This window comes from Candida orthopsilosis (assembly GCF_000315875.1).
Source record: "Candida orthopsilosis Co 90-125, chromosome 7 draft sequence".
Classification (NCBI taxonomy): Eukaryota; Fungi; Ascomycota; class Pichiomycetes; order Serinales; family Debaryomycetaceae; genus Lodderomyces; species Lodderomyces orthopsilosis.
The window spans coordinates 265,339-284,067 of record NC_018301.1 but is presented as its reverse complement, the minus strand read 5'-3'; the positions used below and the strand labels follow the sequence as shown (position 1 = coordinate 284,067).

The 18,729-nt window shown below is 38.3% G+C and overlaps 13 protein-coding genes across 13 annotated transcripts; 6 read left to right on the top strand and 7 right to left on the bottom strand. All coding sequences in view use genetic code 12, as the record gives it.

Annotated features, from left to right (window-relative positions):
* Positions 1 to 119: 119 nt before the first annotated feature.
* CORT_0G01460 (Sco1 copper transporter) lies at positions 120 to 1,034 on the bottom strand (the record flags this gene model as incomplete). The annotated part of the gene is made up of 1 exon (XM_003870911.1): positions 120 to 1,034. One exon carries the CDS (start codon positions 1,032 to 1,034, stop codon positions 120 to 122), a length of 915 nt encoding a protein of 304 aa, XP_003870960.1.
* Positions 1,035 to 1,347: 313 nt separating this feature from the next.
* CORT_0G01450 (Rkm1 protein) lies at positions 1,348 to 3,045 on the top strand (the record flags this gene model as incomplete). The annotated part of the gene is made up of 1 exon (XM_003870910.1): positions 1,348 to 3,045. One exon carries the CDS (start codon positions 1,348 to 1,350, stop codon positions 3,043 to 3,045), a length of 1,698 nt encoding a protein of 565 aa, XP_003870959.1.
* A 52-nt stretch (positions 3,046 to 3,097) lies between these two features.
* On the bottom strand, positions 3,098 to 3,673 carry CORT_0G01440 (Pho88 h; the record flags this gene model as incomplete). Its single annotated transcript, XM_003870909.1, has 1 exon — positions 3,098 to 3,673. One exon carries the CDS (start codon positions 3,671 to 3,673, stop codon positions 3,098 to 3,100), a length of 576 nt encoding a protein of 191 aa, XP_003870958.1.
* A 248-nt stretch (positions 3,674 to 3,921) lies between these two features.
* Positions 3,922 to 4,947, bottom strand: CORT_0G01430 (Thi13 protein; the record flags this gene model as incomplete). Its single annotated transcript, XM_003870908.1, has 1 exon — positions 3,922 to 4,947. One exon carries the CDS (start codon positions 4,945 to 4,947, stop codon positions 3,922 to 3,924), a length of 1,026 nt encoding a protein of 341 aa, XP_003870957.1.
* Positions 4,948 to 5,355: 408 nt separating this feature from the next.
* CORT_0G01420 (Pet18 protein) lies at positions 5,356 to 6,048 on the bottom strand (the record flags this gene model as incomplete). Its single annotated transcript, XM_003870907.1, has 1 exon — positions 5,356 to 6,048. One exon carries the CDS (start codon positions 6,046 to 6,048, stop codon positions 5,356 to 5,358), a length of 693 nt encoding a protein of 230 aa, XP_003870956.1.
* Positions 6,049 to 6,550: 502 nt separating this feature from the next.
* Positions 6,551 to 7,432, top strand: CORT_0G01410 (phytanoyl-CoA dioxygenase family protein; the record flags this gene model as incomplete). Its single annotated transcript, XM_003870906.1, has 1 exon — positions 6,551 to 7,432. The coding sequence occupies one exon, from the start codon at positions 6,551 to 6,553 to the stop codon at positions 7,430 to 7,432; it is 882 nt and encodes a 293-aa protein (XP_003870955.1).
* Positions 7,433 to 7,510: 78 nt separating this feature from the next.
* On the bottom strand, positions 7,511 to 8,311 carry CORT_0G01400 (Cdg1 cysteine dioxygenases; the record flags this gene model as incomplete). The annotated part of the gene is made up of 1 exon (XM_003870905.1): positions 7,511 to 8,311. One exon carries the CDS (start codon positions 8,309 to 8,311, stop codon positions 7,511 to 7,513), a length of 801 nt encoding a protein of 266 aa, XP_003870954.1.
* A 1,951-nt stretch (positions 8,312 to 10,262) lies between these two features.
* CORT_0G01390 (Ssu1 protein) lies at positions 10,263 to 11,759 on the top strand (the record flags this gene model as incomplete). The annotated part of the gene is made up of 1 exon (XM_003870904.1): positions 10,263 to 11,759. One exon carries the CDS (start codon positions 10,263 to 10,265, stop codon positions 11,757 to 11,759), a length of 1,497 nt encoding a protein of 498 aa, XP_003870953.1.
* Positions 11,760 to 11,884: 125 nt separating this feature from the next.
* Positions 11,885 to 14,044, top strand: CORT_0G01380 (Pmt5 protein mannosyltransferase (PMT); the record flags this gene model as incomplete). Its single annotated transcript, XM_003870903.1, has 1 exon — positions 11,885 to 14,044. One exon carries the CDS (start codon positions 11,885 to 11,887, stop codon positions 14,042 to 14,044), a length of 2,160 nt encoding a protein of 719 aa, XP_003870952.1.
* Positions 14,045 to 14,090: 46 nt separating this feature from the next.
* Positions 14,091 to 14,636, bottom strand: CORT_0G01370 (Srb7 protein; the record flags this gene model as incomplete). Its single annotated transcript, XM_003870902.1, has 1 exon — positions 14,091 to 14,636. The coding sequence occupies one exon, from the start codon at positions 14,634 to 14,636 to the stop codon at positions 14,091 to 14,093; it is 546 nt and encodes a 181-aa protein (XP_003870951.1).
* A 285-nt stretch (positions 14,637 to 14,921) lies between these two features.
* CORT_0G01360 (Pib1 protein) lies at positions 14,922 to 15,839 on the top strand (the record flags this gene model as incomplete). Its single annotated transcript, XM_003870901.1, has 1 exon — positions 14,922 to 15,839. The coding sequence occupies one exon, from the start codon at positions 14,922 to 14,924 to the stop codon at positions 15,837 to 15,839; it is 918 nt and encodes a 305-aa protein (XP_003870950.1).
* A 26-nt stretch (positions 15,840 to 15,865) lies between these two features.
* CORT_0G01350 (Rrp3 protein) lies at positions 15,866 to 17,311 on the bottom strand (the record flags this gene model as incomplete). The annotated part of the gene is made up of 1 exon (XM_003870900.1): positions 15,866 to 17,311. One exon carries the CDS (start codon positions 17,309 to 17,311, stop codon positions 15,866 to 15,868), a length of 1,446 nt encoding a protein of 481 aa, XP_003870949.1.
* A 137-nt stretch (positions 17,312 to 17,448) lies between these two features.
* CORT_0G01340 (hypothetical protein) lies at positions 17,449 to 18,717 on the top strand (the record flags this gene model as incomplete). Its single annotated transcript, XM_003870899.1, has 1 exon — positions 17,449 to 18,717. One exon carries the CDS (start codon positions 17,449 to 17,451, stop codon positions 18,715 to 18,717), a length of 1,269 nt encoding a protein of 422 aa, XP_003870948.1.
* Positions 18,718 to 18,729: the final 12 nt, after the last annotated feature.

Below are 18,729 nucleotides of genomic sequence, written 5' to 3'. Positions count from 1 at the left end.
TTGAAATCTGATAACCTTAAATATGGGGATTCTCTTCCTGAAGGTCCTCGCTACATCGAACACATAAGTCATTACAAGAGCTTCACCGATAAACTATTTACAAGATACGAAACGTCAAATTATTTATAAAGGAATCCCAACAATCCATTTTGTTTTGCCTCTCTCTCTGATTTTGGAATATATGCTTCGGATAACTCGGTAATCTTCAAGGCACTTTCTGGAGCCAACGCTTCTCTTCCAATAACATCGACAAAGTTTCCTTCTGGATCCAAGACGTAAAAGAATATTGAATGATCGACTAGGTAGTCTTGACCAGGTTTGACATCTGGTGGTGTTGAAAAGTAGACCCTGTACTTTTTACAAGCATTCTTTACCTCTTCATATTCTCCTGTCAACCCAATAATATCTGGATGGAAGTCCTTCAAGTAAGCATCAACAACTTTAGGGGTGTCTCTGTTAGGATCACATGTGATGAAAATTGGCTGAATTTCAACATTGTTCTTTTTGAGAATTTCCAACATGTCACCTAATTTGTCAAGCTCTTCAGGGCATACATCAGGACAATGAGTGAACCCAAAATATAATATAGAAAACTTCTTTCCCTTAGGGTCAACAAGGTTCTTTTCAGTAAAAGAATTTCCGTTTGTGTCAACCAAGTTAAATGGTCCACCGATTAATGGAGTCCCAACCTTTCTATTTTGTTCCATTTCCCTGTGATGTTGTAGCCTGGCTTTTTCCTTTTGGAAAAAGTATGTACCAATACCACCAAATACGAGAAGGATCACCACAGCTTTCCAGGTTGCAAATTCTAAACCACTGCCTTTGTTGAACTGTTTTAAGGAATCTTTTGACCCACCAATTGCAACTCTACTCAAGGGTCTTCTTTTAGGTTCTCCATCTGATTTAGGCTCTTCTTGAGGCTTTGATTTAGGAATTTCTTGAAATTTAAGGGGTGAGGATGAAAAGAGCCTCACTATTGGCAAGTGTGTAGTTCTGGTCAACCTGCTTTGTCTGAGGGTACCTCTTAACATCATTGTTGGTTGGTAGAGAAGCTAAGGTTGAAAATGAGGAAATTAGTGTGCTTTTTATAGAATGTCAGTTTTTCAAAATGTTACTCTACACGACCAAGAATTTTAGAAATCACCAGATATGCAGAAGCAAAATGAATTCAATGGAATTGAATAGTAAGGTGGATAAAATTAAGTTGTGGAGAGTAGAGGTATCGATTGTGATGAGTAATACTGCTATTCATTCGATGTATATTACTAAGGGTTAATTGGCATCGAATGTTGTGGATTTTTCTCTTCTCGCATTAAAATCTTCTTCATTGCAACTTTAACATCCATAATGGAGAAGATTCATAGTTTGCTTCAATGGGCTACTGACAATGGTGCCGATGTTTCTAAGAATATAGAATTCAAGGAAATAAAGCCCGGTTACTATGGAGCTATTCTGGTGTCCAACGACAAAGCCTCAATAAAAATTTCCAGAGAGTTGGTCATCACATGTGACAAGGCCACCGCCTTATTTAAGGATGCATATAAAGAGGCAAACCATAGCTCATTATTGAAGGTCTATCTTTGTTATTTGCAAACTCAAGGAAGTTTTTACAAGCCATATTTGGATTTACTTCCCTCACTTCAAGCAATTGATTCCCCATACACCTGGTCAGCTCAAGATAAGGCTTACCTTAAAGGAACAAACTTGGGTAACTCTTTAAGGGAAAACATAGCTTCCTTGGTTGAAGGGTGGTGGAGTGCAGTTAATATTATACCCAAAGAGGTACCAAAACCAGAGCTGCACTTTATAAACCTCAAATTTTATTATGAAAACAAGTTTTATACTGATGATGACTATTACAATTACTTCAACGAGGTAGACATCAACAACTGGACCAGTTTTCCGAATTACCTTTGGGCATCACTCATTCTCAAAAGTAGAGCATTCCCCGCGTACATTATCGACCCAAGCTTACCTAAAAATGAACCAATGTTGTTACCCGTTGTTGATTTGTTGAACCATAATCCAAAAGCAAAGGCTGAATGGTGCTGTGTAGATGGTGAGTTTCTTTTCCAATCAGACGGTGTCTCAAAAGGTGAAGAGATTTTCAATAACTATGGCCAAAAAGGAAATGAGGAGTTGTTGTTGGCTTATGGGTTTGCAATTGAGAATAACACCGCTGACTCTGCTGCATTAAAGATAAAGATTCCAGAACCTCGAATGGAGGTGATTAAGGACTTGGGTATTGAATTACCATCGATTTATGATTACACAAATTCTGTGGTCGAGCAAGCCCCAAGCGTAGTAGAAACACATAGCGATAGTGTGCTTTTCTACATAAATCAAGAGCAAATTCCAAAAAGCTTGATTCAGTTGTTTCAAGCCCTCGTGCAGAACCAATGGGAATTTGGCTTTACATTGCGTATGCAATTAGCTGGATTAAACCATCTCAGAGCTGCATTTGAAACCAAGAAGAAGTTGATGAATTTAAATATCCCTAATGACTCAATTAAACACAAATACATTCGTTGGTACACTGAATCACAAAATGCAATTTTCACTTCAGCAATCAAGATCGTCAAGAGGCAAGAGAAACAACTTCTTGGGGAATTCAAATCCGACTTGATTTCATTGAAAAGTGTATACAAAAAGGACATCAAATTCCAACAGTCGCTACTTTTCCTCGGATTTAGTTCATATGAATCAGTGTTGGAATCTGAATTTCAAGATCAATGTTGGTTGCTATGGTTGATCCGCTGTTATAACAAGAACCATTACAATGACGAAAACCTATCACAATGGATCCATGATTTATTTGTTCATCTCAGAAAGGTTACTGATATATCAGCACAAGAAGTACTAAACTTTAAGCCCATTCATGATGCGATACTCCCTGACTTAGCTAAAGCGGTACCAGAAATTTACGGAGTTGGCGATTGGTCAGTGGCTGAACTCATAATTGCCAGCAAACTACTAGACTTGATCTCCTTCACACGCGGTAAAGAGCAAGAGTGTATTCTCGTACATCAAAATTACAAAACATAAATTACTTGTGTATAAGAAAATCCAATCAGTTACAATATATAATTTTTTATTTCTAATCTTGTTTAATACCACCAGCACCACTGACTTCAGCGCTTTCGACGGAAGCTTTATCGGTTTGTACACCAGCACCTCCAGTCAACATTTCCATAAAACCAGGCGCAGTCTTGAATGGTCTTTTTAAGTCACCAGTAGCTGGAGATCCATAGAGGTGGATCTTGACAATGTTTGACTCCAAAGCTGACTTGACACCAGAAACACTTTGCATGATCAATGGATTGGTATATTTCATGTAGAGATGCATGAAACCCATCATAGCTAAACCAGTAAAGATACCCTTGACTTGACCATTAACTTGTTGCAAGTCATACTCCTTGACTGTGGTAACAACAGCTCTTGGTTCGGTTTCGCCGCTCATAGGATTAGCTGGCTCAACGTATTTGATAGTTGTCAAGTCGTTCTTTTGGTTGATCTTCAATCTGACAATAAAGTATACGAGGAAGGTGATGACTTGGCATGAAATGTAGAAAGCTCTTGTGTAGAACAAAACAGTTGGGTCTTCCAAGTCCAATTTCTTGGCGACTTGCATACCAATAAGCATGATAGCGATGTTTGTGACAGCTGGATTCATATTGTAGAATACGTAGACGTAGTTGAAGTTAATGTACAGAAGGTATTTTGATGATGAAAAATTATTCGGACCATTTTGAACAACGCCTTCACAATTTTTTTTCTTTTTCTTTTTTGCATTCTTTCTTTTTCGGCGGCTCGGTGCCAACAAAAATTACGAAAAAGATAAGGTGTTGGGCGTGAGAACTACAAGTCACCTCGTACGAGTCAAAGTTTGAGAAAATACTTGTATTTATCTAACTAATCTAACTAAACGCCGGTGAGAACCAATCTTCTGTAACCACCACAAGCCTTACATTCTTCCTGGTGCTTAAGCATAAGTTCTTGAGCCTTCGTTGGATCTTCAACCTCCTTGGGTTCTGGCCACGACAAGTACTCATTGGTGTAGTTTGGCTTGTAGTCATCTGGCAAAATTTCCAATCTCTTACCGTAATTGTTGACTTTGTTCCAATCACGGTGAACATTGTATAATGAATCAGAAAAGTAAGCAAAGCATCTTTCAAACTTCTTCCTGTTCAACTCAGATGTCATTTGTGGTTTAAAGTTACCATATTCTTCCCAAGCTTGTTTAGGGTTGGCCAAAACGAAGTCTGTGGCAGACTTGATAGCCTTCAAGAAAGCCTTGATTTTTTCTGGGTTTTCTGCAATAAACTTGTCATTGGCAATGTACAAGATGGTACAGAAACAGCAGCATCCCAATTCAGCCAATTTATCAATTCTTAACATTTTGGCGTCATTTGGGTTCTTACCTTGCTTCTTCAAGGCTTCTTCCAATTCAACTTGTTGGATACATTCAATACCAATACCACAATCAATGCTACCTTCCAAAATGTACTTGGCAACATTCATACCACATCTAACAGCAGTGTAGTCATCTGGAGTCATACCATAATGCTTTGTCAATTCATCAATTTGAATTTTTCCAAATTCACCAACGTAACCAATACGCTTTCCCTTGAGAGATTGGAAATCAGGAGTGATACCTGAACCTTCCAAGTAGCAAACACCAGTGAATGGTTCATCTAATAATGAACCAATTGAGGTAACTGGAAAACCTCTAGCTTTAGCAGCCAATGTATGAACCATAGCCTTCAAACCCATATCAACTTTACCAGAACCAATCAATTCTGTAACATCGGATGGGTTGGATGGTTCAAGGATAGCAACATCCAACCCTTCTTTTTTGAAGTAGCCTTTAGTTTGGGCTAAAAAGACTGGAATGTGGTAAGGAGTTGGTTCCCAATTGAGTAAGAACGTGATTTTGTTAGTAGACATGTTTTATAGAGGTTTAATGTAGGTTAAAGAACGTTCCTTCTCAATTGAAGAGGGAGGAATTGAAGCCAATTTATAAAATCAGGCTATATACGTCAGAGCTCTGTAAAGGCATATTTTGAGGAAGTTCATATGATTTTCAATTATCAATTAGGGGGTGAGAATATGCATTAAGAGTTCCCCTTTTTTAGTGCGTGGCCAAGACATAGCGACATCATATATTTGGCTGCACACAAAGCAAGCTTACGCCTGCTCTCATGGAACCAAAACTCACAGAATACCTTTATTTCAGATCGGCTTGCTTTTATGCAGTTAGGGGAGTTGGAAAAGCGGGCAAGAGACATATTTGAATCTACAGAAGTCCGATTTATTCAGCTAACTAAGGTTGCAAAACTATCTATTTTTAGGTACTTATTCCTTATACGAATAACATGCCTCAAAAAAATCACTTTCTAATTTCAAGGATTTGACGAATGTCGATTCGTAAATTTTGGTAGAGTTTTCGTCTTCACCGGCCTCTAATTTAAGACAACGTTCGACTTCATTATTCAAAAACTGAACCCATTTAATGAAATGGTCACCACTATGTAAGTCAATCCATGTTTGAAACTTTTTAGGCAAGTTCTTAGCAATATTGTTGTTCTCTTGGTTATATTGGACCCATTCCAAGTACACTTTTTCCATAACAAAACAGAAAGTAATCAATTCCGAATATGAGGATGAGTCGTTGATCAAGTATTTCAAGTATTCAATATATTGAGTAACTTGTGGTAAAATGATCGACTCATTTCTCATTTTAGAAACAGAAGAAAGGTCTTGGCTCTCCAACTCATTCAATATATCGGCAAAATACATATTTTCATCCTCTGCAAGGAACCCAATCTGTTTGGCTAATCTTACTGATGAGTTAGGGTCATCACATAAGGCCAACGTTTTTCCGAGTAGGTTGAGACTGTAGTTGAAAAATTTTAAATCTTGGGTGAGGTAAACGTACAATCTACTATCAGAAAGGGTACCTTGGCACAACTCATTTGTGAGTGGATGTCTTGTTGCTCTGTTGTATTCCTCTTTGTTCTTGTCAATTAACTGTTGAAGGTAAGTCATCGCTCGTGCTATTGGTAATACTAGTGGGTATTTTGTTGAAGAGTGATATACATTTGCATTGTCAGTTGCAAATTTTTTTACAATTCTATGCGCTTACAAGGTCCTATACAAGAAATTGGTCCTGTCACTGACAACCCCAATTGGACAGAAGTGACGATAACAACCGAATACTTGGTAAACATATTTAGCTATATGCTAACCTCCAGAAACATCCAATTATAGGATATGGAGTAATACCGACCTTTGTTCCAAATTGAGTCCTGGGAAACGTCTCTACTCACAAGAGCTTTCCAGATGCAAGAAGTTTCAGTGCACAGGAAGGAAGCTGCAATTAAACACCAGACTTCACTAACTACACCTGTCCTCTTTACGTTTCGAGTGACTTCTTTAATGTAATAACGCCTGACTGTTTGACGTACTGCATATAACCAACTGCCAATAACCGATCAAAATATCCGCTGATAAGAATCGAAATTGACCACTTGTTACCAATTCAACCAACATGAGAAGCCTCACCCAATCTCAAATAGACACGTTCAGTACCGAGGGAATGCTATGTATTGAGGATTTTTTAACCCCTGAACAAACATCAAAACTTTTAACTCAGTCAAAACAACTCCTCGCACAATGTGATTTATCAAACCACCCCAAGACTACTTTCAAGACTTCCGATGATGATCATATCGGTGACCGATATTTTTACGAATCAGCAGATAAAATATCGTATTTTTTTGATACTGATGCATTTGATCAAGACGGTAATTTGACAATTGAATTATCGAAATCGATAAATAAAATAGGACATGGTCTTCATATTGAAGACCCATTATTTAAACAGATCACATTTGATGACAAGGTGAAGGATATTGCCCATGATTTGAAACTTACTGAGCCACAAGTGTTGCAAAGTATGTGCATTTTCAAGCAACCTGTGGGGAACAAAAGTACCGAACGTGATAATGCTGTACCTCCGCATAATGACGCCACTTTCTTATTTACAAAACCACAGACTGCAATTGGATTTTGGATAGCTTTAGAGGATTGCACTGAAGAAAATGGTTGCTTGTCGTATATACCAGGTACTCACAAGACTTACCCTGTTTCCAAAAGATTTGTGAGAAAAGATGGACTAAATCTGGGTTGTACATTTGAACAATTGCAAGAGGAGAAACCAGTTGAAGGGGAGTACAAGATGGTGCCATGCAAAGCAGGATCTTTGATATTGATTCACAACTCTGTACTTCATAAGCTGGAAAAGAACAAGAGTGATAAATCAAGATATGCTTATGCGTTCCATGTTATTGATGGTGTTGCCGAATATGACGAAAAGAACTGGTTGCAAGTGCCATACGAAGGTGGCTCAGATTTTCTGAGACTATTTTAGGTGCTTTACAAATGAAGGCTGGTAATATTTAAATAAATACAATTGTAAAAGCTATACTATAAAATGTATACAAGGTAACTAGCAAGTCAGGGAATGTGATTCGTTGACCAACTCTCCTTGCCAACTGTAGTATTTGGACATGTCAACATGATGCTTTCTACCATTTGAAGCTTCGTACATACTACAACCATACAATGCTGCATATGGAGGAGTGTAAAGATGAAGGGAAACACTAATTTCATCTTTCAATGGGTTTGTAATTTTATGAAGACCAATTGAGTCGGAAATATACCCAACTTCATCACGATACAATGGGGTTTCCTTTTTGCATCTTAATTGTTCTCCAGTGCGTTCTGGGATATCATACAATGATTCTCTGAGCTCACCTTTTAGAATTTTCATACAACAATGAGCGTTGGCGTGATCATGAATAGCACTTGACTTACCTGGCGACCATACAAGTATTAACAAGTTAGCATTACCGTTCAAGTTGATGATACCATTCCTTGAGTAGTTTCTTGTTTCATCATGAAGTGCCAAGTGGGACCAATCAATATCTGAGGATTTGTAATTCTCCATTAGCTCTCTGACCTTATTTACGTCTATGTCTTCTGAAGACAATCCTTTACCGGCAAGGAGTTTTTTCAAGTCCATTATAAGTTCGTAAAAGCTGGATGACTTGTCAATATTGTCGATAGTGGTTCCATTTATTTCATGACCGTGATCCATCGATAATGTTAATTCAGCAGGCTGGGAGTATGGGAATGACCTGGGCGTGCTAGATGCAACGGCTGAACATGAAATATGCTGTGTAGTTGGAACAGTGTTGCTGTTGGAAGAGTTATTCCTGTCGATAATATTTGATGGATTTAAAAGCATTGCGTATTGTGGCTGTAGTTTATAGTTGCGAAGTGTGGTTCAAGTGAAGGAAAATACAAGTCTATGGGATAAATATAAATGGATAAGATTCTAGATAGCAAAATGTAAAATAAAAAAGGTATAGCTTTTATTGAAGGAAGAAGAAGGGAAATACAACTGATTTATATAACAAAATTTTTTGTTAAACGCTTTTGATGGGAACTGGTTTTGATCGGGCCTTAGTTTTTTTTTTTTTACTTAAAGGGAAAGGGGAGCGGTCATTTCCAGCCAATGAAAACTTTTTTATCCAAATTGGGGATGAGCCGGTTGCTACCATGTATATTGTTCAAAATTGGTAAACAATTTAAATTAGACCGCCGCCGACAACACGTTTTCTGTATTTCCACCCCCGCTTTCCAAGACTAAAATTCTGAAGCCATATAGTTAGCACATTGATCACAGCAGATATTTGCTAAACAATAGCGGAAAGGTGGTGTCTATTGCGGATGTCAGTCGCATGACGTTTTTACAATACTAATTCTCATTTGCTGTTCAGAGTGAGGAGAGTTTTCTCGCAATAAAGAATAACAATAGATGAAACGGATATGGTTTTAGTCTAAATTTTGATTTGAGGAGAAACTTACGTGTTATTTTAATGTAAACAATGGCATCATTTGCCCAGACAATTCAACTTATATATAGATCCCAACGATCAGCCAATAAGCCGGCTCAGTCTGAACAATGAATTGGTGACATCAACATTTTAGCTGCATTGTTTCTAATTACAAGAATTGGAGAATACACGAAATTAAACGCATCCCTTCTTAAACCAATTTGAATTAGAAACAACATGGCTGTGATATTCTTGACGATAGACTAACACTGGCTTCTACCTCCCTCAAATTTACTCCGCTTGCACCTCTTCTACTACTTATTGGAGCTAATTATTCCCCTTTCTTTTATCCCATCATTTGTAGATGCTTTACATTTACCGATTCCTCTCTCTTTATTCAAAATTACACGTAAACCTTTAATTTATTGTAATTTAACACAAAACTGAAAAAATGAATGACCGCCTCTCAAAAAACTTTTTCTTGAGAGCTGCCGTCGGCGCCGCCGAATGGCAATACCTATTTGGGTAATTTATAATTGACTCAATATGAAAATATAATATCTCACTATAGATCTTGCATCTTATAATAAAGTTTGAAAGCGCTTCACAGCTTTACCAAATCAACAGATTTGCTTATTCTATATGATGCCGTGCCCTAGAGAGTGGTCTGATTCTTTGGCGCTTCGACAAAAGTTCGTTGCAATTTACCAAAGTGGAGTTTGAACCCTTGTTGAATCGACAAGGTGATTTTTGCCGCTTGTTACCTATTTTATAATTAAGAGTCATCAATGAACGCGCTTCACATTTAATCTTGACGATTCTTTATACTTCTCAAGCCGTATGGTAAAGCCAATTATGTGTGGTGTAGAGTTAGACTGCGTAATGTAGACAGCTTCTAGTAACATTTTAAAATCCTTTTCCTGAATCATTGCCTTTTGTTGAGCAGCCTATTGAGTTCAAACCTTGACAAACGCAACAAACCTTAAACCCAGACCGAGTTACTACTAGCTCTCCCACCGGAAGAGCAGTCCCGTTTTTGCAAAATACTTGCTACGGGAATATTATGAGTCTTTTGCGCTTATTCGCATCCACGCCGCATGACAACAGAGGAGTCGGAGGAAAAAAAATTGTGGATCCCTTTTTTTATAAAAGACAACCTCAACCCTCTTCATTCAAATTTATCACCAGCAATCCATAAATACAGATTACAGCTCATTTGCAACCACTTCATGCATAATTTATATTTGCAACCAGACCCCTAGGAAATAATAATACATCACAACAGCTAGCTAAATTCCAAATCTTTTGTGTATTAATTTATTTTTCTGTCATAGAAATTGCAACATATCAGGTGACGTGATGAGTAGCCACACTAATTCGGATACCTCCTCGGCACAACACGAAGTTGTGGGTCGCAAAGCTGTGAGCGATGAGGACGCAAATGCAAATGCAACTACAAAATTGCAAATAGGCGAGGCAGAACAAGTTGACAAAAATTCACAACATTCCTCGAGTACCGCAAGAACACAACGACTGTCATCATCACAGCAAAACCAAAATGCTAATAGGGTAAATAACATGGACTATGATTCAATTATTTCTTCTATTGCGTCGACGTCAAAAGAATATGAGCATTTGCAAGCACAACTACGAGGGTCAAAGCCAATACCCAAGGAAGAGTCATGGTATGAACGTTTTATTGTGGGTAATTTAGTCAAGCAGTTTGTCCCTGCATATTTTGTTTCAGTAATGGGTACAGGAATATCGTCGACCATATTGTACCATTTCCCGTTCCCAGCTTATTGGCTAGAAGTTTGTTCGTATATCATGTTTGGTATTTGTTGTATTTTGTTCATTGTTAACTTGATATTATTCATCATGCAATGCATTTACTTCCCAGGGAAGTTGAGATCGTACCATGTGGATCCTCTAAAGGCATCATATATGGGTGCTTTCTCAATGGGGTTCACTACAATTGTCAATTACACATCGTTCATCACTAAAGGTGATCACATGTATCTTGTATGGACATTGTGGTGGATATCTGTCGCTTCAGCTGTATACACTGCATTCCCGATAGTCTACTTTAGCTTTTTTTCCAAATTGAATGCAGTAGAGTCAGATTCGAAATTGAATGCTACATTGTTGCTCCCTATTGTTGCATTAACAGTGACATCATCCTCAGGGCACCTAATTGAGTTGAATTTGTACACATTGAATGAAACTGTCATCACCATGATTGTTAGTTACATGTTGTGGGCATTGTCAATTTGTTTGGCATTTGCAATTATCACTATATACATATGGAGATTGATTATGCACAAGATTCCTCCTACGCAGTTGATATTTACTGGATTCCTACCAGTAGGGTTCTTGGGTCAATCATCATACAGCATTTATTTATTTGGCAACAACTTGAACGAGCTTATTCCAAAAGAGTTGATATATGGAAAAATTTTTCTATGTATTGGGGGATTTCTTGGGTTGTTTATTCTCTCATTTGGCTACTACATGACATTCATAGCTATCATGTCAATCTTTTCAAAGATACGACCATTTGCCAAAACCCCTAACTTGAATCATACCAACAAATACGGACTTTTGAAGCACCACAAAGGGTTCTGGGCAATGACTTTCCCTTTGTGTACCATGTCTTTGTCCAATACTGAGATCGGAAAAGGTGGAGTAGGAAACTACCCGTTATTAGCTTTCAAAGTTATGGGTGCTGTTTTTGCAGTTGCGGGTATTGGCGTGACTGTCGCTTGTCTTGTAGGAGTTGCTGTCTACTCCTATGGGCTAATAAGGAGCGAATTGAGAGTAAAGTATAGAAAGCATAAGCAGGATCTAATGGTATAGGTTGTAATTTAGTTTCAGCAATTAATAGAATAATTTATATGAAGGAGGCGTTGCCAGATCTCTCGGTTATAAGAACGCGTAGTCAATTTTGAAAAATTCGGCTCCTTAATCTCAATTCGTCCACAATGTCGTCGAAGAAGGAGGAAGTATACAGGTCAGGACCATATAGACCATACATTATTGAGTCGAAAAGGCGGAAAGCTAATAACCTCACCAAAAAGGATGTTGCAGTAGTCCTTTGTCTTACATCCGTTTCCCTCCTACGTATCTACAAAATCTACCAACCAGCGAACATTGTATTCGATGAGATCCATATCTTACGATATGTTCAACACTACTTCAAGGGCACATTCTTTCTTGATGTGCATCCTCCATTGGGTAGGTTTATTTACTATTTGTTGGCGAAATTGACCCATTTTGACCCTGACATTGATTTTGAAGCCATTGGAGAACCATACTACAACATGTCTTACACAATTATGAGAATATTCTCAGGGATTTGCGGCATTCTAGCCGTCGATGTTACCTATTTGATCATGCGTCTTGATTCAGATCAATGGGTTTCATTATTTACTGCAGCGATAGTATTGTTTGAAAATTCATTGGCCACACAGTCGAGATTTATCTTTCTAGACTCCGCCTTGATTTTGGGCCAAGCTTTGAGTATTTACTACCTTAAGTTATCATGCAAAACAGAACCAGAAGGAGGATCGTGGTGGTGGTACCTAGTTGCAACAGGGTTGTCACTAGGATGGACAATTTCGATGAAATTGTCTGGGTTTTACACTCTTTTATGGGTAGGAGTCTTTTCCTTGTTTGATATGTACCAGTTGCTTGGTGACTTAACTATTTCCACCTTCAAATGGTTCAGACTTGTATTCTACAAACTTCTCGTCTTGTTGGTTCTACCATTAACAATCTACCTATCATTATGGAAAATACATTTTGATTTACTTCCTTTCGAAGGTCCAAATAGTGGCTTACTCTCACCTAGACTTAGATCCACTTTTCAAGATTACAGCACATCTCCTGTCGAGGTCCTATATGGAAGTACGGTCACCATCAAGCACAATAACCTCGAGAAATATCTTCATTCACATGATAAAACTTACCCTAAGGGATCGCAATTGCAACAAGTGACCCTATACAGTCATGAGGATCCTAACAATGAGTGGGTGGTAGAATTGCCACGTAAGTTTTATGAACACAAGCATTATAATCAAATTCGACCAGTCAAGGATGGAGAATTCATCAGATTATACCACAAAGCGACTGAAAGATATCTCCATGTCAGCGACGTGAGACCTCCCATTTCTGAGCATGATTACTCGAAAGAAGTAAATTGTAATGAAACAAGGGGATTGTTGGGCAATACAGAGTACGAGTTTAAATTGCGAATTTTAAATAAAAAGCCACATGCTACGAACAATTTACCCATGATCAAGTTACGTGCTACTGAAACTGTATTCATGTTGGTAAGCAGAGATAACAGATGTAACTTAATTAGTCATCAAGATAAGCTTCCAAGCTGGGGTGATTATCAAAATGAAGTTCTATGCGTTCTGGAGTCTACAATTCCCAACTCTTTATGGTACATAGAGTCCAATCAGCATCCATTATTGGATGGCAAGAAACCACATGTGGAATTTGGACTGGTGCCCTTTTTGACTAAAGTTTGGGATCTTCATCAAGCAATGTTTAGAGTGAACGCGGACTTTACTACTCCGCATAAATATAGTTCACGACCTGAATCTTGGCCATTTGTACTCAAAGGTGTTGCTTACTTCCAAAGCTTGCCACAATATACAAGCTTGACAGAGCATACAAGTCAGATCTACTTTTTGGGTAATGTAACAACCTACATACTTAGCTTTATTGTTGTTATTATCGCCATGGTCAAGCTTGCATTCTACACCTTGCGGAACTTTAACCCCTATGTGACTTACCTTGACTCAGAAGCAAAGAGGAAGTTTTATGCCAACGCGTTACAGCATGTTGCAGGATGGGCACTTCATTATTTACCCTACTTTTTCATTTATCGGAACCTTTATGCGCACCATTACTTGCCAGCACTATACTTTGCTATAATGAATTTGGGAGAGTATTTGAATTATCAAAACAGATACATTCAAATTCTGGTAATGATTGGAATACTTTCGAGTTCTATTTACTGCTTCATTGAGTTTATTCCGCTAATTTATGGAACTGAATGGGGTGTAGCCAGTTGTGTTGCCCATAAATGGTTTCCTGGTTGGCACATGGATTGTATGACTTATGGGGGTTGAAGCTCATTACCAAATTTATACATTAAATTACACATTTCTTAAACATTTACATCCTTGTTTGCGAGATCCCTGTAGCTAACTCCTTGATCAAGTCATCTACTTTGGCCAACAACTCATCCTTTTCTTTAATCTTTTCTTGTCTCTCCTGCTCTACTTGCTTCAACTCCTGACTCAAATCGGCAATTAATTTCATCTGCACTTCCGGTGTAACACCTATACCTGGTAATGAATCAATCAACATGTTTATTTGTCTACTTTTCAAAACGATATCAGTAGCCAATTCATCAAGCGTGCTTTCAAAATCTTCTTCGGTAGATTCAGGTGGTTTCAGCAATTCCTTGGAATCTTCATTGCCTTCTTCCTTCGGCAGTTGCTGTACGGACTGTGGTGATTGCTGTTGCTGTTGTTGCTGTTGTTGCTGTTGTTGTTGTTGTTGAGGTACTGGTGCATTGGCTGCTCTGTTTGACACTGACGTTGGATCCTCATCTAACAATGCCGGTTTTACATGAACATTGACGTAGTGTACAGTAGCATTAAACTGCTCAACAAGTTGATCTAGACATATTTGAAGTTGCGTTAGCCTATCCGACATTAGGGATTGGTCTAGTGGTGTAGTGTTCAGTTCATGGTTTTATATTGTCATTATTTCATAATTTATGACAATACAAAACAGACGACATTGACGAGTCGTGTATTTTTGAAACTGTGTACAAATTCTTTGGTATTCTTTTGTGAATCATTATTTTACTACTTTAAGATAAGAGAGGACAGGGAGATCACAAGGGGTGAACTATAACCCACATTTTTTCTTAAAAATACAGATCCACAGTTGCCACTCGGATACTTGAACTACATAACATAGTAGGTTTTTATTAAGATGCCACCACGAAGACTTGTTACGCCAGTTTGGCAAGACGATAACGAGGTGACTGAGTGTTTCTTGTGTCACACGACCTACAGTATTTTCCATAGGCGGCATCACTGCAGAAAGTGTGGCAAAGTAGTATGTGGCGACTGTTCATCTCGAGAGATGCATTATTTTGACAACACGCCTATAGCAGCACCTCCAGACATATCCCAGCCAAATATCGATGGCAATAGATCAAGAGTACGATTATCAAAACTGAATGAGATATACAAGACTTGTGATGAATGTGCCAATGAGATCACCATGATTCGACGAGCTTTATTTGATGAACCAAACTCAGTAGTGAATCAAAGTGATGAAGACAACACTAACGGAATCAAGTACACGTCGCGAGAACATACACACCAACTTCCGTGCTCCTCATCGACTACATCATTGAATAGACGAAATCAAGATGGTGCAAGCGATAGTAACCTATGTCCTGTTTGTGCAACTGATCTATTGAAGGAGTATATTTCCGATAGGAAAAACGTGGAGCTAATATCGAATGACGACTTTGAGAAGTTCAAGGAACAACATATCAGTGAGTGTCTCGTAGCATTTGATTTCAATACCGACCACTCAACTAGATTCTCACCCGAGCTGACTCCTAAGAACAAAATGTTGGTGTATAATATACCACCAATTCCCAAACCACAATACGAAAATATAGATGGAATCCAATCAGCAAGTACGAGTGTAGATACCTCCCTTGTACCACAAGAGAAAATTGAAGAGGAAGAATGTGTTATATGTCTTGAGGATCTAAAGCCAGGAGATAAAGTTGGTAGATTAGAGTGTCTATGTGTTTTCCACTACAAATGCATCAAAGATTGGTTCAACAAAAAAGGTTATGGCGAGTGCCCGGTTCATTTCTTACATAAATAATTATCAAATACATGTTCGTTTCAGGTTCACCTTTCTTCACGATCATCGTCTCTTCTCCTTTTGCCTCTCTTGTCATGGATCTCCTTCGTCTGTCTAATAGCCTCAGCAGTTGCTTTATCTACATGAATGTGCAATGCATCAAGCACTTCTTTTGAAGGCTTCTCTTCCTTTGGGAGCTTCTTTCCCAAGGCATTTTCGATTCTCAAGTACATTTCCAAATCATATTGTGTGATTAAGGAGATAGATTTACCAGATCTTCCTGCTCTAGCCGTTCTCCCTACTCTGTGGATGTATGCTTTTGAATCTGTTGGAATATCATAGTTTATGACAACATCAACCAGAGGTATATCCAAACCTCTTGCGGCAACATCAGTAGCTACCAAAATGTTGGCTTTTGAAGATTTAAATTTGTTCAATGAACCCAATCTCTGAGCTTGTGATAATTGACCATGTAAGGGTACTGCATTGAATCCCAATATTCGTGCCAACAATGCTGTTCTTTGTGCATGTGCTACAGTCCTTGTAAACACTATGATTGATTTCCCCATGAACTCATTCAACAAATGAATCAAAATTGTGTTCTTGTACCCATCGTTGACTAACATCATCGATTGCACTAAATTGTCAGCAGTTTGATATTTTGTTGATACTGCAACTCTGACTGGGTTATGTAAACTGGCTCGTTGTAATTTTTCAATCTTGTTGGTCATCGTTGCCGAAAACAAGTATGTAGTGCGTTTTGGTGGGATCACTTTCAATATCTTATCCAATGCAGGTCCAAAATCCATATCCAACAATCGATCAGCTTCGTCCATAACAAGATATTTCAAATTCTTCAAGCTGAATCCCTTCGTATGTTCCAAATGATCCATAATTCTTCCCGGTGTTGCAACTATAATGTGTGGTTTTCTCATCAAATCTCTAGCCTGATCCATCATATCCATCCCACCGACAATACATACTGACCTTAATCCCATTGTGGCCCCAAGAGCGTCAAATGTGTCTTTGATCTGAAATGCTAATTCTCTAGTAGGAGCAAGAACTAAACCGAAATATGGTGTCTGTGCGTGCCAAAGGGCTTGCAAAATTGGAATTGCAAATGCTGCTGTTTTACCCGAACCAGTGACTGCCAAACCAATAATATCTTTCCCTTCAAGAGCATGGGGAATAGCTTCTGATTGAATGGGAGTAGGCTTGGCAAAGTTCATTTGCTGAATAGCTTCAAGCAAATCTGGAACTAGGTTTAATTCAGCAAATGTGTTGAATTTTAGCTCAGCATCGGGATCAATGGTAGTCTCTGTGGTAGATGCAACAGATGAGTTTGCATCTTTATCTCCATCTGTTTCATGTGATGATTCCTTTGACTCCTGTAATTGTTTTTGCTTTAGTAAAGCTTGCTTCTTGATCTTTTCTGCTAGTTTCTTTGTAGCATCGGATGACTTGCTCTTTTTATGTACCCCCTTTGATGACATTTTCCCGATTGGTGGTGAAGTTGATGATGCTAGCTGAGATGAACTTTTTGATTTTTTTCTTTGTGAGCCGATGAGATGAATTTATTTTCCATCAGTGTTCTACACATCTGCTACGAAAAGAGCTACACAACAACGTCATGGCCAAGAGAAGAACAAAGAGAAGAACCCATCAGAAACCTAGTGAGGATGAAGTTGCCAAAATACCCAAGTCAATGGTGATCCATCTAGGTTCATCTTTGAAAAATCACTCATTATCTCAATTAGTATCTGACTTTAGAAATGTCATGCAACCACATACTGCCATCAACTTGCGAGAACGTAAATCCAATAAATTAAAAGACTTTATAGTCATGTGTGGTCCGTTGCATGTGTCTGACTTGTTCATTTTCAACCAAACCTCATCGGGAAATATCACTTTGCGTATGGGTAAATTACCAAGAGGTCCCACATTGCAATTTATGGTCAACACTTACTCCTTATGTAAAGATGTCCGAAAGATCTTGAAACATCCAAAGTCGGTTGGTAAAGATAGTGCAGAGTTTCACCAGCCGCCATTATTAGTCTTGAATGGGTTTTCCAACAATGTCAACGAGATGCCTATGCATGAAAAGTTGATGGTTACCATGTTTCAAAATATGTTTCCTCCAATTCAACCACAAAATACTAAGGTCAACACAATCAAGAGGGTGTTACTCATCTCCAAGGATAAAACTACAGGACAGATTGAACTTAGGCATTACTCCATAAATACAAAACTTGTCGATGAGAGCAAAAGTGTCAAGAAACTTATTCAATCCCATCACAATTTGAAGAAAAAATTGCCCAAAATGACCAATGCTCAGGATGTTGCCGACTTGATTTTGGATCCATATGCTATTGGTGGTTTGACTTCTGATAGTGAGGTGGAGGACGATGCGGTAGTTGAAGTGCAACATGAGGAATTCCTCAAGAGACAGTCTCAACAAAACGAGAACCAGCCACAGCAACAAGAATCAATCACTACATCAAAAAAGAGAGCTATCAAATTGGTTGAATTGGGACCAAGAATAAATATGTCTTTGTTAAAGATTGAAGAAGGTTTAGTTGGATCATCAAAAACACTTTATCATTCATCTGTATCAAAATCTGTTGATGAAGCGCAAAAGCTTGATGCTAAGCACAAATTAAAAGAGAAGTTGAAACAAGAGAGAAGAGCCAAACAACAGGCTGCCGTACAAGCCAAACTTGATAAAAAGCAAGCAAAGAAACTTAGAAAAAAAGCAAGATTTGAAGGTGAGAATGGCAAAGACAAGAGTGGTGGTGAAGCTAGTGATGACGAGGATGCCGATGAAGATGAAGACATGCCCGAAATTAATGCTGAAGATTACGAGAATGATAGTGACTTGTACAGTGATGTAGAGGTATAGAATTACATGCAA